We start from the raw sequence: 18,777 nt of genomic DNA on the forward strand, positions 1-18,777 counted from the left end.
TCCTGCTGGTTACTAACAGACAGATCACTGATTTATGATTTTCAAGAATTTGATTTCATGGTAGAGCGAAACAATTACAAACATTAGCCTCACAGTTTTAGCCATCTATTCTATACTCCGTTAACTCGTGCTGTGAAAGAAACACCGCTGTGCATGACCCTGTCATCACAAGGCAAGCAATAACTGCCGTTATCACTGATCTCCTACGACAAAATTAACAGGTAGCACTTTACAGGTAGCACCTCAGCTTCTATATAACACTGTGCTTTCATGAGTTTAAGCCACAGAAGTTCTTCTTCCTGCTGTGACATTCTTTAAGCAATTTTGGATGTCTCCGTGGATTTCATCCATTTTTCCCCCAAGAGTACTTTGGAAAAGAATCCCATCACATGGCCTGCTTGTAAGCCTTGCCATATATTTTCATTGACATAGGAAGTAGTTCTGCAAAAAGTTCTAAAAGCTGGTGCATATTAGGAAATACAAGACAAAACTATCAATTCAACAACTTCTCTTGCAAAGTGCATTTTTCATAATGAGTAAACTAAAACAGTAATTTCATATGAATCACTGAGACTGTACTTCCAAGGTCTGGCAGTGGCTGGGAGCCTCAATGACGTAGGAAAAAAGGTAACGCAACTTTTGTGTCATTTCTGACGATGAAGAGGCATACAAGATCATACTGCTTGTTAGCCATTCCTCCAACTCTTGAACCAGTGGGGCCACTCCAGTCATGTCAGAGAGCAAAAGATGCCTTACACCAAGTTTCATGAAAAGAGATGACTAGATAGAGAAGAGGAACTTTTAATAGTTCCACGAAAGAAGCCTGTACTGTGAAAGACCCAACATTTATTAGACATTGCAGAATCCATATGGGTGCCTTACCCACATTAACAGTGAATCAAGAATCTTGATTCTGCTATTTCTTATTAAACACGATGTCTTTCCTCTACACAGGATTACAGGTAGTTTTTGCACACTGAGGTGCAAAGCTTTTAAAGAATGCAAGTACGTAATTGCACACATAAAATACCACTGCTTTGTTATACCTTTCAAAACCAAACCAGAAACATTTTTAAGGAGTATGAACTTTAACATATGTAAAGGTTTTCTAGAAAATGAATGTTTGCTGATGGTACTGTTGCCCGACCATGTTGCTAAGAAATAAAACCTCTGGTACTAACGTGTTTTATAATTCAACAAGATTATTATCACGCAATTGTGTACTGAGGGTTTAAAGTCCAACAGACTTGATGTATGGGACCAGACTCCTCCTTCGGAAAGGACTCCTGACTTTGGACTATCCTCCAGGCAAACAGTGTGTATTTTATATATTTTTATACAAATATATCTCTGCTACCTGCTGAGTAGCAACTACTGGCAGTAGAACCTAGCTATAAATAACACATAGCAAGTATAAATATTATAAGCAACAACATACTGCTTTAGTTACTGAAATTAATCAGAAGTGAAAAAGTACACCTACACTGTTAAAATTATAAAACTTAGATTCAGCAGCTGATCTCAATTTTGTTCCATTTCAAACAGCACGCACAAGCACAAACATAATTTGTTAACTAAAAATAATTTAAGAGTTACCAACTAGCAGCAAAGTACCTTGGCCGTTTGTGTCACGAAATGTCTATACTCACAACAAATATGTTCTGAATAGAAGATATACGGTATGCCACATGGCAGAATGAGTCAGAATAGAATATTAGAAAAATCTCAACCTTCAGCTATGCTGAAAATGAGTTTGCCAACATTAAACTCTTATCTTTACAAGCAAAAGCCGCTTTACAAGAAGTCACAACCAGCTTGCTGCTGGCACAATCTAACTCAGTTTTGCTGATACCAACACCATCATGCCAAACAGTTATATTTTATTCTCCAAGTATTTTAAAAGAAAGATAAACATATTAGTTCTGTACCTTCCAGAACATGAGCCCAGGAAGTTCCACTGTCAAACCAGATGTCTAGGACATCCTGTCCCTTGACATAATCCAAAACATCATGACCACCAGCCTATTGGAAAAACAATTATTAAATGATGCAAAAAGAATACTCCGTATCATCAATGCTTTTCAAACCTAGAAACAAAGTAGATCTGGTTTCTGGACCAGTTTTTACAGGCTCTGCTACCAACTTCGTGAGTGAACACAAAATAATTTAGATAATTTTTCACTATAGCTTTCAGATAATTACCAACGAAACCCCAAAACGGAACAAGGAAAAATTACCAAAAAAACCTGAGATGGCAGAGTAACACTGCAGTTTGTGCGCTAGCTTAGGAACACAATTGCTAAAGGAACAATAAAAAGTTAGGAAGAAATAAATAAAAATTCTAGTCTATTTTAATGACAAAGACTCAATATATGTTTGGGCTCATAACTGGGTTTATTGTCACTTTCCTCCTGATCTAAAAGGAGGAGGATGGAGATCTCTGCCCTGAATTAGTGGCACAAGTCTGATTGTATGTATTTTGCCATACTCAGATCTCCCTTTCTGAACATTCCTTTCACAGGATACCATCTCATGAAGGTACATGATTGAAAAGGATCATGGAAACATATGAAGGTTTTATATTATTTCCCATCACTGAACTGTCTCAAGCACATTATGTATTTGAAGTCAAACAATTACCTTTGCTACTGCCTCTTTTGATAGTAGTTGTTCAATAGGAAGGGTCCACCATGCATCTGTTCCTTGCTGCTCCACTATTTTGATGACATCTGCGATAGTTTCACTGGGTTAAAAGGAAAAAAGGGGTTTACGAATTGATGAGTTAATCGCACCTTTCTACAAGTATCCCAGATCCAAAGTGGTGAGACGTACTGATAGAGATCAAGCTATTTAAACCTGTGGTTTTCCAGCTTCTAATCCAGACAAGACTCCACAGAGCTTTCTGACCGTATTAAAATGACTTCCTACTTTTGTCTTGCAAGATGGGTAGGACTGTGCGAAACCCGGACATACAGAAACCCGCATGGACCCCAAATAGCTTTTCTGTAAATACTCAATAACTGGGCACTTGAAAAAGATGCCAGAAGCTTGAAAACTTCTAAAATCCATTTCACTTGCTATTTCTTAACCTTGAATTTACAGAAACTAACTCTTTTTGACAACAGGCTTCTTTTCTCCACTGGATAAAGAGACCTTGAGAACTCATGAGGAAATGGAGAAGTTAGGAAATGGCAGCATTTCAAAAACTGTACATATGTATTAGACTTCTGGTTGCCTGGATTCCCTCTTTTTAGCAATACATATTTTTAAATGGCAAGAAACATATATAAATACATTAATCCCAATAACGTGGGAAACTGAAATGTCTGTACCCAGTAGACGAGTGATGCAAACAACCATTCCACATACACTCTGAAGGCAATATATGAGTTGATATGGCATAGCACCAGCCAGGACAAAGGTCCTGAAATAAACAGATACTACGGAAATAAGAAAAATAAAAAAATTAACTAAGCATTTTTTCCGATGTGAACAGATAACACAACCACAAGGCATGCAGTTCTGTGCACTATTTATGACACATTCAATTGTTGTCCCCAGTAGGTAAGGCTACGGGGAATTGATTTTTAGTATCATTTAATGCCAAGTCTAGACATAAATTAAGATAGCTTAAAAAACAACAAGACAAAGTGCAGGTTTTTTTTGACTCACAAAGTACTGACTAAAGAGGGGATTTTTAAGACATCTGCTGTAGTTGAGTACAGTAGGTTATCATGACCAGCCCACTTCTAACAAAACCCGCTGTGTTAACCAAGCCACCAGAGATTTAACTCCAGAAATGAAGATTTAATCGGTTAACTGACTTCTTGACAGTGTTGCAAAAGGGGAAAAAGTAAAATAATGATATGACATAATTATCTTGAAAACACAAAAGGCAGATGACCTAACTTCTGTAGAGTCATCACTCAGTTTTGTATTTGGACTTAGGCACAATATTTTTTCTGCACTGCTAACAAGTCGAGCTACATCACTACAACATTTTGTGGACTCTTACGCATGGAGTTGAAGCATGAAAACCCATGTTCTCCAAGATGATGTAGAACAAATTATTATTTAATTACATGACACGAGGTGCAACAGTAAGAAGAAAATGCAGTTTTGCTCCTGATCGTGGGAATAAAATTGCAATGATAGACCACCTGTTTTGTATTAATCAATCAATCATCAAATAATCAATTACCTTTTCAAAGTAAATTCCTGTAGAACATCCCAGTAGGTTTTCTGGAGAGAAAACCCACTAACGCTCACAAAGCAACAGTCAGCTAGCATACCACCGCCAATCTTATCCTTTCAGACTAAAATGGGTATCATTCACCTTCCAGTTTAATGATGATAGGACACATTTTATGACTTTGTACTATATCGCCTAACATTTATCTTGGTAAAACAACATTTAGGAGCTCCGGTTCTGAATGGTATCTTTTCCTTTCAGAAATATTTGCACAGAGGCCTATTTGCCTGTACTTCCAGTTGTGAAGTGTTACTTCTCCAAGGCAAAAGCAAACAGCTGCTCCAGTCCTGGTAGATTCCTGGCAGATAGCTGGTACGTATCCCTTATGTCTTGCCTCCTCCACACTACATCTTCAAATTCAGAAAACTCTCAGGAAAAAAAAATCAAATAAGGCAATGAGAAGTTTGCCTCAGCCCAGACTAAACTATTCCACTGAATTTGTCTCTCTTGCGGGGTCAGTACTTTCCACTGAAGCGGCTGGCTTTACACCCAGACTTTCAATGATAACACAGACCGTAGCACCTGGGAACATTTTAGAAAAAGCAATACACAACATTATTTTTTCACTCCTTGCCAACAGGAGGCTCCATCTTTGATTCCTCTCAAATACACTATCAGTGTAGTTTTAAAAACAATCATGGATAACTAGTTGTCCTCAAGTGAATACTTCAAGAGCTCTCTCCACAGTCTCAATGCCTTCCTATTACTGGCCAAGTCTTACCCATAGAAGTCACCAGCAAAAGACAGAGTAGCTAGGATGACGATTTACCCTAAAACGTGTTTATTGCCACATAAAATGTTAGTGCATGCTGAGTGATTCATGGAAGAATTAATTCAGTGCTCAGCTAATGGCTCTGGCATCAAAGCAGAGCCAGAACATTTTTCTAATCAAGAATCATACCCATTACTAGTATAGAAAAGTTACCAGCATGCCCTATACAGCAAGTAGAAAATTTAAAGAGGAACTAAGCTTGTAATCTGTATAACTTTTCCATATTGCAAATACACTTCAGTAGAGGAACATAAATTCTAGGGATGAATTCATTTTCGACCTATGTGCTTTTAAAGCATTCAACAAGTATTTGATGATACCAATGTTTGTAGGGATTTTTAAAAGATGACAAATCCAGCCACAGACCAAAAGTAACAGCTACCTTGGACAATGTGTAGGAATATACTCTTAACAATGTCTTCCAGCAACTGCATAGATTCAGCTTGATCACAGCAGAAATCTCAAGTTTGTCAGATGTTCTAAGCTTTAAGTAAAGGAGATACAGCCTGAAGTGCCACCGGTTTTCTGACACTGCAATTGTTAATCGCAGTGACATCTCTCCTCAATGGAAGATATAATAATTAAGGTCAGGCCTATCACACAAATATTTGGAGAAATTAACAAGGTGGAGGGGGACTATGACAACACCTGAAACACTGTGTTAGCGCAAACTGTATTACCTGTAGTGAGGAAGAACTGTTCTCCTTTCCATCAGAGGCGGGGGGGAGGGACAAGAAGGAAATAAAACCTTGCTATCAATCTCCCTTGGGAAACCATCATAAAACGACTGCCTTCATTTACAGTAAGTATTGCCAATGCCACACCAACAGTTGCCTACCATTGTAGATACACCATTACTACAAAACATACTATGGACTAACCTTTTACCAAGTGTACTGCTATGCAACGCAAAGGCTTATATTGTTAATTTATGAAGGGTAGAATTATTTTGAAAACACATTTTCGTGACATGTGAACTAACAGAAATGATTATGCTACAGATAGAAGTTTTCAGACAGCTAAAAGAAGGTCAGATTTGTGTTATCGATCACTTACAGAAATAAAGTCAACGACTGTGAATTCAACCTGTTATTGACCAGTATTCTCAAAATTCTATCATAGTTTCAAATCAAGTAATAAAAACATTTTAGCAGTGCAAGTCTTTTACATTATGTTCAGGTTCCCTAGAGAATATAAGTGAACATCAACAGGCAAGTATTTTAGAGGAGACAGTTAAGACCAAAAATTTCCAGGATACCATTTCAACACATACTTTTCCCTCCTACAGTTTGAAAAATCCAAGACAAACAAACAAACAATCCCCGTTTCTCTGATCTCTCCCCAGGATCCTTAGATTAACTATTACTGCAAGAGAGAAATTCCTATATTTAAAGTATCTGTATTGTAAGGAGGAAGATTTTTGCAAAGTACTTTTATGTAAAGTGCAAGTGAAAACCACCTTTCTCAAATAACTACTCATCACTTTATAATCTGAGGGCTTCAACGTGAGCACGATAATTCACCGAGTTAGCAATAAACACCATTGTAAAACTTTGCCCTCTATTCATATACTATCTAGAAGAACTTGCATTACGTGTCGTTTGCTACTAACACTGAAATCCCTACGGCAATTCACGCTACCACGACACCAGCCAATCACTCTGAAGTCTGATATTGATTATGCTGAACACTTATTTAATGTGTTAACAGGAATTAGGCAGCATTAAGATATAGTCAGGAGGAGAAGAATACAGTGCCTGATGTTCTCCCGACCTCTTTTCAAACAACAGTAAAGAAGGCAAGTTATCTTCTTTTTTATGTGAACGTTGATATGGCAGTAGTAAGTATTCAGGTTACGGTAAGTTGCTATTGCTTACAAGTCACTGAAATGTCTTAATATTTTAAAAAGCAAATTAAAGTGCAGGGTAGCTCTACTTCAAAAACAGGCTGGGGTTTTCTTTGTCAGAAATTTAAGTTACTTGTTAATGAAAGTCACAGAGAGGGGGATAAAAGTTCTCAAGCATTAGAATAATCTTTGCAATTGTACTTATTATTGCCAATATCTGAAAAGTGAATTTGTAACGAAGTTTTTGCGTGAGGTCAGATTAAAGTATGTATCTCACATTTATTACCTGGTCTGAGCTAGTACTGGAAATGCAAATATCTCGTTTTACTTTTGGAGGTCTTTCTCTCTTCTCTTCCACAAACTACAGAATTTCCTAGAATCAGAATGTATACAACAATATACAAACAGTATAAGTGTTTGTTTGTGCATGTGTTCTATTTAAAGTCTTTTTTTCTCCACTTGTGCAGAAAAATCATACAGTCTTACCTCTGTATTCTTAGTGAAAATGACAATAATGAAAAAACATTCTCTCTCTCAGTCATACAGGGTTATTTTATGGTATTTTTTTTAATTCCGGATTACAATATGATGTGATATACTCTACATAAATAATCAAACCATCAGTAGCATATTAAATTTATAGCCATAGACAACAGTGTCATACAATCAAATGTCTTTTAGGGGTACGAGGGGCCACAGCAGCAAATAGGAAGACTCATGGAGATCTCGCATCAAACTTGTTGCATGCAAGATTACAATCTAGCTCTTGGCTTTCAAGTAAGACAGACAGGATTGTTGGTGTGGGAAAAATATTCTGTTGTTTTTTTTTTTTCCCAGAGACAAGAAGTTGCACCTTGAAAGAAAAGCTTTTCACAGCCTTTCACATGACAATTCAGGGGAATCTCTCACAGAGGCAAACACAGTCGTTTATCTTAGGGACTTTTTTTGAGAGCAAAAGTCTTTTTACAGGTGATACGTACACAGGATCACACAAGATCAACCATCGGTGCTCTCATATGTAACAGCAACTCCATGTGGACTACACTGACTTCCAGTGGAGATGCTGTTACTTTTGATAGCCACTCAAAAACTCCTGAGCAGCTGCTACTGCAAGCACGTTTATCCAGCGTTCCAGATAAGAAAACAGCTTTTGTTTTAAAATGTGAGTTATTTACTGTTGTTTTAATGATATTAGTTATTCACACAATCTGACTATGAAAGTGTTAAGTGTTAGAGATGTGTCAGCAACCTACCCTGATATGATTTTCAGAATGATAATGCAAATGAAACAAAATATTGAGGCTTAGCTGTTTATTTCTGTAAGAACTGGTGTCCAGGAAAATGACCTATGAATTGACAGACTGCTTTCTAAATTTGCCTGTCATTTCTATAGGCCAATATTCTGCGCACTTTTCCTACTCTGGTTACAGAAGTCTGCTACAGTCAATTTTAAATATTTAATAAGCGTTTTACGGTTTTCTTTCACCTCTACTGTAAAATATGTTAGAAGTAAAGAGTACTGACTATAAATAAGCATGAGAAGCTGTCAGTCAAATGAAATAAATCTATTTTTCAAGCATATTGGACGTGTCTCTCTTTTTCCCTAAATGACTCTTTTTTTTTTTCCCCCAGATCAGATCTAACCAAACATGCCACACTGTCCCTTTGTTCATTCACCTACATGTGTGACTGCTCAGCCAATACCTACACACAAAGGTTGAGTTGTTAAACTATTGCAGAGTTTATCACATCAAAACGCCCCAGTTGCCACATACCGTTCAACTTCAGCAATAATCTTGCATGGCTCAACTACTTACAAAAGACATGCTTTTTAATACAAGTCACTGGCTTCCAAGGTAATTTTGCTACAATCTAAAGGAATTCACACACATCCCACCTTTCAAATGCTTTCTGTACCAGCTGCATCAGCTCCTCTATGTTCTGAAGGAGCTATCGCTTCATGGGGCCTTTCATGTTTGACTGCCAAATGCTGAACTGTTTTTCATTACACTCTTCTTTTGTTGTTAAACTACATATTTAACAATTTTAAGCAAGCACAAGTAACACACGCAAGCCTACTCCACAGATGGACTACAATAAGTATTCCTCAAAAATTGTCATTTTTTTAATGTGAACATATACTTACTTTTTAATCTGGTAACAGTTTTGCAGATAAAATTATTTTATACCCCACAGAGCCTCCATCCCTTTATTTCCTGATGTGCGTCAGCATTATTCAGGTACTATAAACGACTACGGTTATTGTAGTCTTTTCTCACAGTTATTGCCCACTGTGACAGAGTCAAAGTACGTATCTGTGCACCTACACACCCAGTCACTCTAGGTGAAGCTAAGGATTAACTGCCTAAAGTCCATTCCCTCTCCACACCCTAAGCCTCACCTACTACTATACTCATGTGCTTAGTCCAGCCTCTGGAAAACATGCCGGACTCTCAGCAGTGCATTTATTCAACACTAGAATAAAAAAAGTTCTGCAACACTACTTAAGTTCACCTCCAGCTATGCAATCTTCTTGTCCATAATGAATTTGCACTAACAGTTATAAGGTTAAGATGCATAAAATGGAGTTAGAGTAGCATACCTCAAGACAGAAAACAATTATGGAAATAGCAACGAATGTGGAACTACACAATACTATTTTTATGAAGTCATCTCTTAGAGGTTAGTCACAATTGAAAACCTCTGTTCCCCAAAGGGGTAAAAGCAGAACTTTATTACTCCTTAAAAGACAGAAAAGGATCACATTTGCTTGAATTTTCTTGTTTTAAAGCACAGCTTGGGTTTCCTCTGCATTATGTTGTCTGGTATTCCTGCAACGCAGTGTTTGCAATATCTGGGTATTACAAGATGGCAGGATAAGGCTAGCATCTGAAGTTTTAGACACACCAAATCATAAAGCTAAAGGTCACTTACTTACATTTATTGGGGCTGGCTCTTCAAAACCACTTTAATTTTATTTTGAAACAAAGTGCAGTTATTTATTCTGCAACTGATTTGGTTATTCCGCTTCAGATTATCTCATTGTCACTTACTAAATTGCAAAAAGCTGTTTTGACAAAATACCTGAATTGTTCAATTTACAGTGCTACAATCACAGTGGCAATCTATTCTAACTGCAGCTTGCATTTTACTCCTTGCTTAAATGTAAAAGCCAGTGATTCTGCCAGCTCACTTCAACTGAAGATGAAAGATGAAAGCAGCAATTAGTATCAAGGGGACTTTTCAGGTAACTTGGGTATCTAACTAAATTGATTCCTGTTACTTACATACAAGTCACCTTCAGCAATGAGCTTTTGATTGTTTCAATTTACAGCTGAATTAGTTCTGCGTATAAACAATTACAAGTAAAAGCATGGTTCTATATTTAAACACTTAGAAGTTTTATAATATTGTGCAACTGTAGCATAACAGACAGTGCTTGTTCTTTCATTTTTCGGTATATAAAGCTAGACAAATACCTGTTTATCAAGCATTCTCCTGTGTTCTTCTGATAAAAAACAGGAATTGGAACACCCCAACATCTTTGCCGTGATATACACCAAAACGTCCTTCTGTCCAGCATTTCAAGCATTCTGTTCACCGCAGATGTAGGAATAACTTTAACTTTTTTCAGCACTTCCTATAAAATAGACAGCAAATTGCTGAACACATTTCAGCATTCAGACAAGCACTGTTTATGCTACCAGTAAAAAAAAAAGTACAGGTCTACACTCCCACTCCCAGGATTAACATGTTCTCAGGCAACTGTCGCATTTACTTAGTTTACTTCACTGCATGTTACTCTTCAACAACGTACTTTGAAGGCTGAATATACTGTACATTTTCCCACAGAGCAACCAGCTCCGATTTTTCCCAGCTCCGATTCTCTAGCAGACACACCCTAAAGTGAGTTAGAAAAGGCATCAGTATCTCTGTCAGAAGTTTAACAGCTCATTGTGTCTTGTGCTGTTCCCTACTTTGAAACCCCATCTTGATACACACTGCCTGTATTACAGAGTGCGGGCTACCACTCACTCCCAACTCCATCGGATAACCATCCTATTTTTCTTTATGCTACATTAAGATGAATATGGAATAAACACCACAAACCCAAATTAGAATGAAATCACTGTTACCCAAGACAGCCTAAGGTACTGGTCTGAGTTTTCTGTGTGGAGGTATGTAATTTCCAAGAGCACTGCATATTAAAAAAGTATGTTTTAAAGTTATTACTTTTGCCTCAGTCCTATTTTACATAAGGGAGCAAACAAAGATGTCTGGCCATGCACAGCTACCATAACAACAAAGGTAATTTTAATAGTGATAAAAGTGTTGTCTCTTCTGATTTAGTTCCTTGAAACACTGTATCTTTAAAAATATTTTGGAGAAAAAAAGGCAGTAGCTCTAAGAAACTTACACATCTTTTGTAAATACAATGAACAAATATGTCAGTCAATGTATTTCTCCTGGATTATATCAATATTGATATCACTTCTACAAATAACTAACACTTTTCAACTAGTGTTTGTAAACCCTAGAGAAGAACACATTCTGGAGTGAGCTATAGCAAGGTTGTTTTGCTGATTCAAATGGCAGCAGCTGTCTTTAAATGTCCCATAAGAAAGCAAAATTATTTACCTGTGCTGTAGCCTTCACACTTGCTGTGTTTACAAACCACTGTTTGCTGGCACGAATAATCATTGGTTTTTTAGTCCTCCAATCATATGGGTAACTGTGCACATATTTCTCCTCTTTTAACAAACTCCCTGCTGCTTGAAGCATCTGAATGACTGAGAGGAAAAAAAATGAGACAAGCCTAAAATCTGATTTGAACATACCGCCACTCTTCCACTTTTAACCTCAATTCATTCCTTTCCATGATCAACACATAAGAAGTGCCTGTACCTCTTCCATATTCAAAATGTGTTTAGTTTATATGAACCCTCAAAATATACCTGCAGGAATGTAACTGTAGAGTGACAAATGGCTAAACATCAAATACTCACCAGCTTCATTCCCGTCTTCAAGGACATTCTTCTTTTGAAGTTCAGGACCTGCAGCTTCGGTAAAAAACCCACCTTCATCCACAAGGCAATCCTTAAAATAAATGTTAATTCTGTTAATAAAACCATGTGGCAATTAATTACCTTTTTCCTATTCAAAAGTGAGTTAAGGACTCTGCTGAGTATCTACTTTTCTGATGAACCGCAAAGTATGATATATTTTGGTACACTTCAGATTTAGTGAACTGCAATTTAGTAATCTACCAGGCAAGTGAATTTTACGTATCAGAAGAAACAATTACATTTGCAGACATACCACAACTGTCTTACATCAACTCACTGGTTAGTATTTAATGACTTTCCAAATTAACAGTGAAAACCAAAACCAAACAAACAAAACCCCAAGAAAAACCCTACCCTCAAAAAAACCCAACCAGAAATATGAGTACGATCAGGTTTTGGAACATTTCAAGAGTCACCTCTTTAAAAAAAGTCAGAGACAAAGAATACCCTGCAACTTCATTTTCATCAAACAAACTGATCATGCGTAACTAACCTGTATTTATGTTTGTGTTTAAAACGAGATTTGCTGAAAAAAATTAGTAATAATGACCTACATAACTGGTGATTTACTGGTCTGCAAGATAGAGCTTTAAAAGCCAATTCTGAGTACTGAGAGCCCATATATAAGAATTGTTGTCTGTTATCCTAAAAAAAAAAAAAAAAAGCAACAGAAAACCACAAAACCAAAAACTCAGAGCGAGAAGAGAAATCACATTCTATTCTACCACTTCCCTGCAAGCATTAATTAGCAGATGGATGAAAAACATCATCCTTTTATTTTTATACACTTTTTTTTAAGGTTAGTCCTGCACTCCTGCAGGCCATTAGTGATCTCACACTTATCTGAATGCTTCAAAACATTTTCATGTTTTATGCACAAATTACAACAATCACTTTAGTGACATGTGTTCAAACAAACAGTTGCAGGAAATCAAGAGCAACAGCTGAAAAAATAAAGTACCGTGGGCAGCTGATGGTGGGAAGCTACGTTATAGTCTTCCATACCATGAGCTGGGGCTGTATGAACTAATCCTGTGCCTTTTGCCATTGTCACATGATTTGCAGGTAACAGAGGAGAGACTCTGCCGGGAATTGTGGGATGAGCACAAGAACCATCTGCCAAATCTACACCTGGGAGCAAAAAAAAAAAAAAAAAAAAAAATCAGAAGAGAAAATAGAGAAACAATTCATGCATTCAGCTGCTTTTATCAGGGAGCAGAAATGGAACAACTGATCAGCAAGTATATGCACGGGATACTATTCACATATACTACTACTTTATCTTGAAAGTATTTGGATGGGGACCCACAAACAAGTTCTCTGTGTTGCTAATCTTGCACCCCTTTTTTTTCTTCTACCTTAGACAATGGTATTCTATTAGCAGTGACATTCCACCCAGAGACACTCCACACATTCCCATTCCTTGGGGACCACTACATTAATGTTTCAGAAACAGATCTCTCTAATGATTTAGTAGACTAAAACCCTTGAATCTGGGATCTGTTCCTAGTTCTGCCACGAAGTACTAACATTACCATGAAGAATTTATTTAAATTCTCTAAATTTTGTACAAATAAAGGGAGTACAACACAAATAAACTAGTGACAACTTAAGGTTAAAAAAAAACAACACTGAAGAAATCTTAGTAGTAAAGTCTTGCTGAAAGTCAAGAATCACAGAGCTTGAGGAATGCTTCATATGACAAAATGGCCTTCATTGAATGCTTTCTTCTTAAAAGGAAGATGTTTAGGAACTGCTGTCAGTTAGGTACACAAATACAGAAACGTAACAAATATAACTAATAATGGAATATATGGAAAGATAAAAACAACAGGTTCTAATAATAAATCTATTTTCAAGAATGTCCAACTCTACTGTTGTATGTTATCTGCAAATCATGTTATTCAAGAAGGTGCTACCTGTGAGAACGCCTCCAGGCAATTTTATCATTAGGTAAAACCAAGATTATTAAGAAGAAACAGATCTTCCCCCCACCCACGCCTCTGCCCCCCCAAAAAAGAAGGCATGGAAAGATAACAAAACAACCAGAAAAGTCATAGAAACAGATTTCTCACCTCCTTTAGATACATATGTATCTAGCACTGAATCACCGATAAAGGCAAATGAATAAAGTTCACAAATGACACAGTAAATCCCAACTCATTACACTGAATCAGAAATCTGTCTATTAAAAAATATCACTATGCAGTTTGTTAGGACACAAACTTAACTGCTTTAGTTTGTCTGTATGGACAGCAGTCACCTATGACACCTCAGTATTCTCCATGGTTATGGTGAAGGCTTAAGACACATCTGAACAATGAAAAACTTGGAAAGTAACATCAAACGACAACAGCAGCTGACAATGCTACACTAGGCAGTTTCAATGGTTTTCGTGGAATTTAGCAATCAGGCAGTCAGCAAGCATACTTGCAATTAGCCCCTTGTTCTCATAAGCAAGGGATGAGAAAGACAGACAAACTGTATTCAGTGTAATTAAGATATTGAACAGACTTCCACTCTGTGTTTAAAGTGTGAATCCAGATTTTAAGAAGTACTTTGAAAGCTATGGATGAAAATCTGAGCTACAATACACCAATACGTCTGACACACAACTCCTCTTTGTATTATTTCAATGAAGCATGTTCTCAAAATACAAACAAACAATACATCAAAACTGAAGCAGTTTTCAGACAGCTCCAAGCAGATTTCTAAGCAATTTCCCAACATTAAAGCCTACCTTTACATGTTGACATAACCTCAAACTGTGCGTCCAGAACAGCAGCTGTAGATTCAACTCTATCTGCAGCTAGAATGAAGCGCTCACCAGTAGTTGTACATTTCACAACTGAGTATCTACAATGCAAATATATATTTGTGATACTAAATAATTACAAACACAGTAAAGCTACAAATTGTTTAAAGGCTCCATCTCTAAAGGACAGCAAAAACATTTTAAGATCTACATGTCTAATTCACTCTTAAATCTCAAAAGAATTTCAAGATAACATAACATTAGGAAGAAGAAATAACTTAGAAAACTCAGAAAAAAATCAAAATGAAAGCAGCAATTAATATATTGATGGAGATATAGAACAAAGCTTACAATTGCGTCACTTAAAAAAATCCAAAACAACAACACAGAAAAGATGCCTTAAACAAAACACAATGGTACATTTCAACTAAATAAATAGTGATAAGTACTAACAGAGATCACTGAACCAAGTCAAAGACACATACGCTGAATCTGGCATGTAACAAACTGCTTGATTGGCTGGCACAGTCCAAGGCTGCGTGGTCCAGACTAGCACACTAGCAGGGGATGATCCATCTACAGACACAAATTAGAAGTACTTTACTTACAATTATAAAACAAATATAAGCTATCAGTCTTAAAATCTATACAGAAGTCATACCTATCACAGAAGTCAGCTTAGGTGGTGGCTTAAGCAGGGGAAACTTCATATACACAGAACGACTGACATGCTGCTCGTTGTATTCAAGCTCTGCTTCAGCCAAGGCTGTTCTGGGTAGATAACAAACATAAGTTAACGCACTTGAAAACGAAAAGCTATTGGTATCATTGCTAAAATTTTGAAGACAAAATAGTAAGGTGATTCTTACTTTGCTGAAGGGGACCAGAACACAGGTTTATAGTCCTGATAAATGAAGCCCTAAAAAGGAAAGGGGGAGGGGGGAAGAAAGTTAGGAGAATTGAAACTCTTGACAAATCAAAACACACGTCAACAAAAGTTCAACATACCTTATCATACATTTTATAGAAGACTCTCAGCTGGTTTGCTTCATACTTTGGATCAAACGTAAGGTAGCAGTTAGCCCAATCTGCCATTACACCCCAACGAATGAAGGCGGATTTCTGTTTCTCAATTGCTCTTTCTGCAAATTCTCTGGCTGAAGGGAATAGTTCCATTAAGCACATGGTTTAGGCCACTAAGATCAATATAATACCATTTAAAATATGCTATTGACGTTTTTTAGAAAAGTCTGAGCTAAACACATTTGAACTATGCACTAATTACTGATGTGTACTAAACAGATTATTATGGCTCCAAAAAATATATATTTGAGAGATGTAGCTACATAAAGTAACTGCAAAGAGTAAAAAGATCCAGGAGTGGCATTTTTTTGCTAATACAGGGACATAAAGCCCAAACGTCTCTAGAATAGCTACTTTCTTTTTAAGGAAGGGAGGTTGGAGAGGGGAGAAAGTACTTTTAGTTATGAAGCACAAGTTCTTAAAAATGCATTCTCCAATAATGGAAAATAAATAAGAGTGAAAATTAACCACCTCTGTTGAAGCTGATGTAAACTTTTCAAAGCAACATGCATTTGAAAATAAGTCAGCCCATTTCATTGCTGCAATTTCAAGCTAAAGCAGTTTAAATTGCTCATTAAAAATAGCTTTTGAGCTGAATGTTGATGTCTTTCAATACATGTGGTGTCTGAAATTATTTCTTCAAAACAGTTTCCATATAATGCAGACTAACTTTCCCTGAAAGAATCACCCCTATAGTTTTGCAGTATTGCTAAAAACATAGTTAACAAATACATTCCTACTTATAATACTGAGCCAAGCTGTCCTGATGAAGCCTAATTTTTAAAAACATCTTTTTACCTCCTAATCAAATTCAGTCTTCAAAAACCAAAAGGATGTTGATCTGATAAATACCAGTTTCATGCCACTACACAGTTAAGCAAAGCAGAAATCCACATCACCTGCCCTCCTCCTGTTTTTTGAAAGCAACGGTCAATGCTATGCATGTTTATTACAGCAACAAATTAAGCCTGTGTTCAGTTATCCCATTTCATAAGATTACATTGTACTAAATCCACTTGGCAAATACGTAGAGTGATCATAGAGAACGCCACCAACAGCAAATAGAAAAGCCCACAATAAAGTATAAAAGCTATATATAAAGCATAAAATACAGAATATGAGTAGGACATACAAATACTTAAGCCAACATTTTCTATAAAGATACTGCAAACAGTAATTTACCTCTCCGTCGAATTTCCATTGGTGAAAGATTTTCAGCTCCTTTGACTTCTGACAACGCCTTCAACTCAATTGGCAATCCATGACAATCCCATCCTGGCACATAATGTACTTTATAACCTCTCATCACGTAGAAACGATTAGTGATGTCTTTCAAAATCTAGAAAGACACAAGGGTGTGTTATCACTTTAGCTCCCCCATGTGGAATAGCTATGTTATTAATTAAGGTCCTCCTTAAAAAAACAAAACAAAACACAACACAAACATAAAAGGCTGCACTATAAATTTACATTTAAGACTGTGCATTTGTGTTTTTTCCTGCCTGTCATTTTGTATTTTGTCAGAACCTCAAAGGACCTCTGATTAAAGGAATTCACATTCGGTATAACTGAAAGACGCAGTTTATAATCTTGCAAGACATGAAGCGAACAAATCCTACTTGTTCTCATTTTTAAAACATTGAGCTGGATATACAGTGTTGGCCTAGTGCATATTATTGGGTTCTGATATACATGATCATCTGACAAAATTTGTCATTTTCAGATGTCCAGACTTCAGTACTAGTACGCTAAGAAGCTGTGGGTCACATTTTAGTCTTTCCCATTCAGTAGCATATGTAACACTGTCATTCTCAGGACTGAATCAACACACATACAAATGTATTTAGAAGCATTATTTCAAAGCTGAAATTTATACTTCAAAAGCCATCAACATTCTGTCATTGTGGTTTCACTGAGGATACCTAGATAAAAGAAAGGCAATAAAACAAACTTACAAAATACTCAAAGGACAAAAGAATAGCAAGGCACAGCTCACCCATGCATTATGGTAACATTGTTACATATACACATATAGGAATATTCACTCACCCACAGGTATATGTGTCATACGTTCAATACATGAATAAACTGTGCAGTTAATATTGCTTAGGAATGAAGGCTGGACTTTCTCTAAAAAAACGTTGTCTTTTTACTGAAACACTCAGCCTCATAAATGAGTGCTCAGCATACAGGTACCATATACAGCTATATGGTATTTATGCCATGGTATGATATCTCTGTCACTGTGGCATCATATGGTATCCATGTAAGTGTGTCATTTGCTTTTTAAAAGCCCTGCCTACCAAAATACCGAACACTTTGAAGTGTTATTGATTTAAACGGGAATGGAGAAGACACTATGGGAAGCATTTACCACTTCAAAACAGCAGAGTATAAATGAGTGAATATTTACTTTATTTAATGCATGGCCAACATGAGGGTCTCCATTGGCATAAGGCGGTCCATCATGAAGACAAAATTCCTGCTTTGTTTTCCTTTGCCTTTGCCATGAATACAGTTCCGAAAAACCACATTTCTGTAAAGACAACAAGAAAACACCAAAATCATCACAGGTCTTTGCACTTCCAAAAAGTCTGAGATTTTGCTTTATAGTAAAGGGTATATTGAAAAGAAACAAACAAACGCTGAGACTCAACTTTTCTAACTCTGTAACAGAACCTGTTAATAGTTTAAAACTATTAAAAAGCCCGAGACAGGCATAATACTAAGCCGGTCATTACTGTGGCTCTCCGCTATCAGTAGAGTCTTTGCCCTTTCTCCAAACGAAGCAGTAACAAACTTGAGAGTCACCAGACTATAAATAACTAACTAACCTAAAGATCTCGAGCTCTTCACCTTCCCCCCGCCAACCTCCCACGCCTGCCCCGACACCCCCACAAGCCCACACCGACACCCAGTTAACCACAGCAAAGACAGGCCGGTAAACAAAGCCCCGCCCTCCCGGGGCCGGGGATCCACCGCCGGGCCCACGGCAGCGCACCG

At 37.0% G+C, this 18,777-nt stretch overlaps 1 protein-coding gene across 1 annotated transcript in view; it reads right to left on the reverse strand.

Annotated features, from left to right (window-relative positions):
• Positions 1-18,777, reverse strand: part of IARS2 (isoleucyl-tRNA synthetase 2, mitochondrial) — a 30,873-nt gene that overhangs the window by 10,382 nt on the left and 1,714 nt on the right. The window contains exons 2-14 of the mRNA XM_009894344.1: positions 18,188-18,310; positions 16,957-17,113; positions 15,700-15,848; positions 15,561-15,610; positions 15,353-15,462; positions 15,177-15,267; positions 14,677-14,792; positions 12,898-13,067; positions 11,877-11,967; positions 11,509-11,660; positions 10,350-10,510; positions 2,641-2,743; positions 1,929-2,022 (exon numbers count right to left, since the gene is read on the reverse strand). Of these exons, the coding sequence (XP_009892646.1) occupies positions 1,929-2,022; positions 2,641-2,743; positions 10,350-10,510; positions 11,509-11,660; positions 11,877-11,967; positions 12,898-13,067; positions 14,677-14,792; positions 15,177-15,267; positions 15,353-15,462; positions 15,561-15,610; positions 15,700-15,848; positions 16,957-17,113; positions 18,188-18,310 (1,567 nt within the window). The remainder of the gene's footprint in view (positions 1-1,928; positions 2,023-2,640; positions 2,744-10,349; positions 10,511-11,508; positions 11,661-11,876; positions 11,968-12,897; positions 13,068-14,676; positions 14,793-15,176; positions 15,268-15,352; positions 15,463-15,560; positions 15,611-15,699; positions 15,849-16,956; positions 17,114-18,187; positions 18,311-18,777) is intronic.

This window comes from Charadrius vociferus, unplaced genomic scaffold, assembly GCF_000708025.1.
Source record: "Charadrius vociferus isolate BGI_N301 unplaced genomic scaffold, ASM70802v2 scaffold261, whole genome shotgun sequence".
Taxonomy (NCBI): domain Eukaryota; kingdom Metazoa; phylum Chordata; class Aves; order Charadriiformes; family Charadriidae; genus Charadrius; species Charadrius vociferus.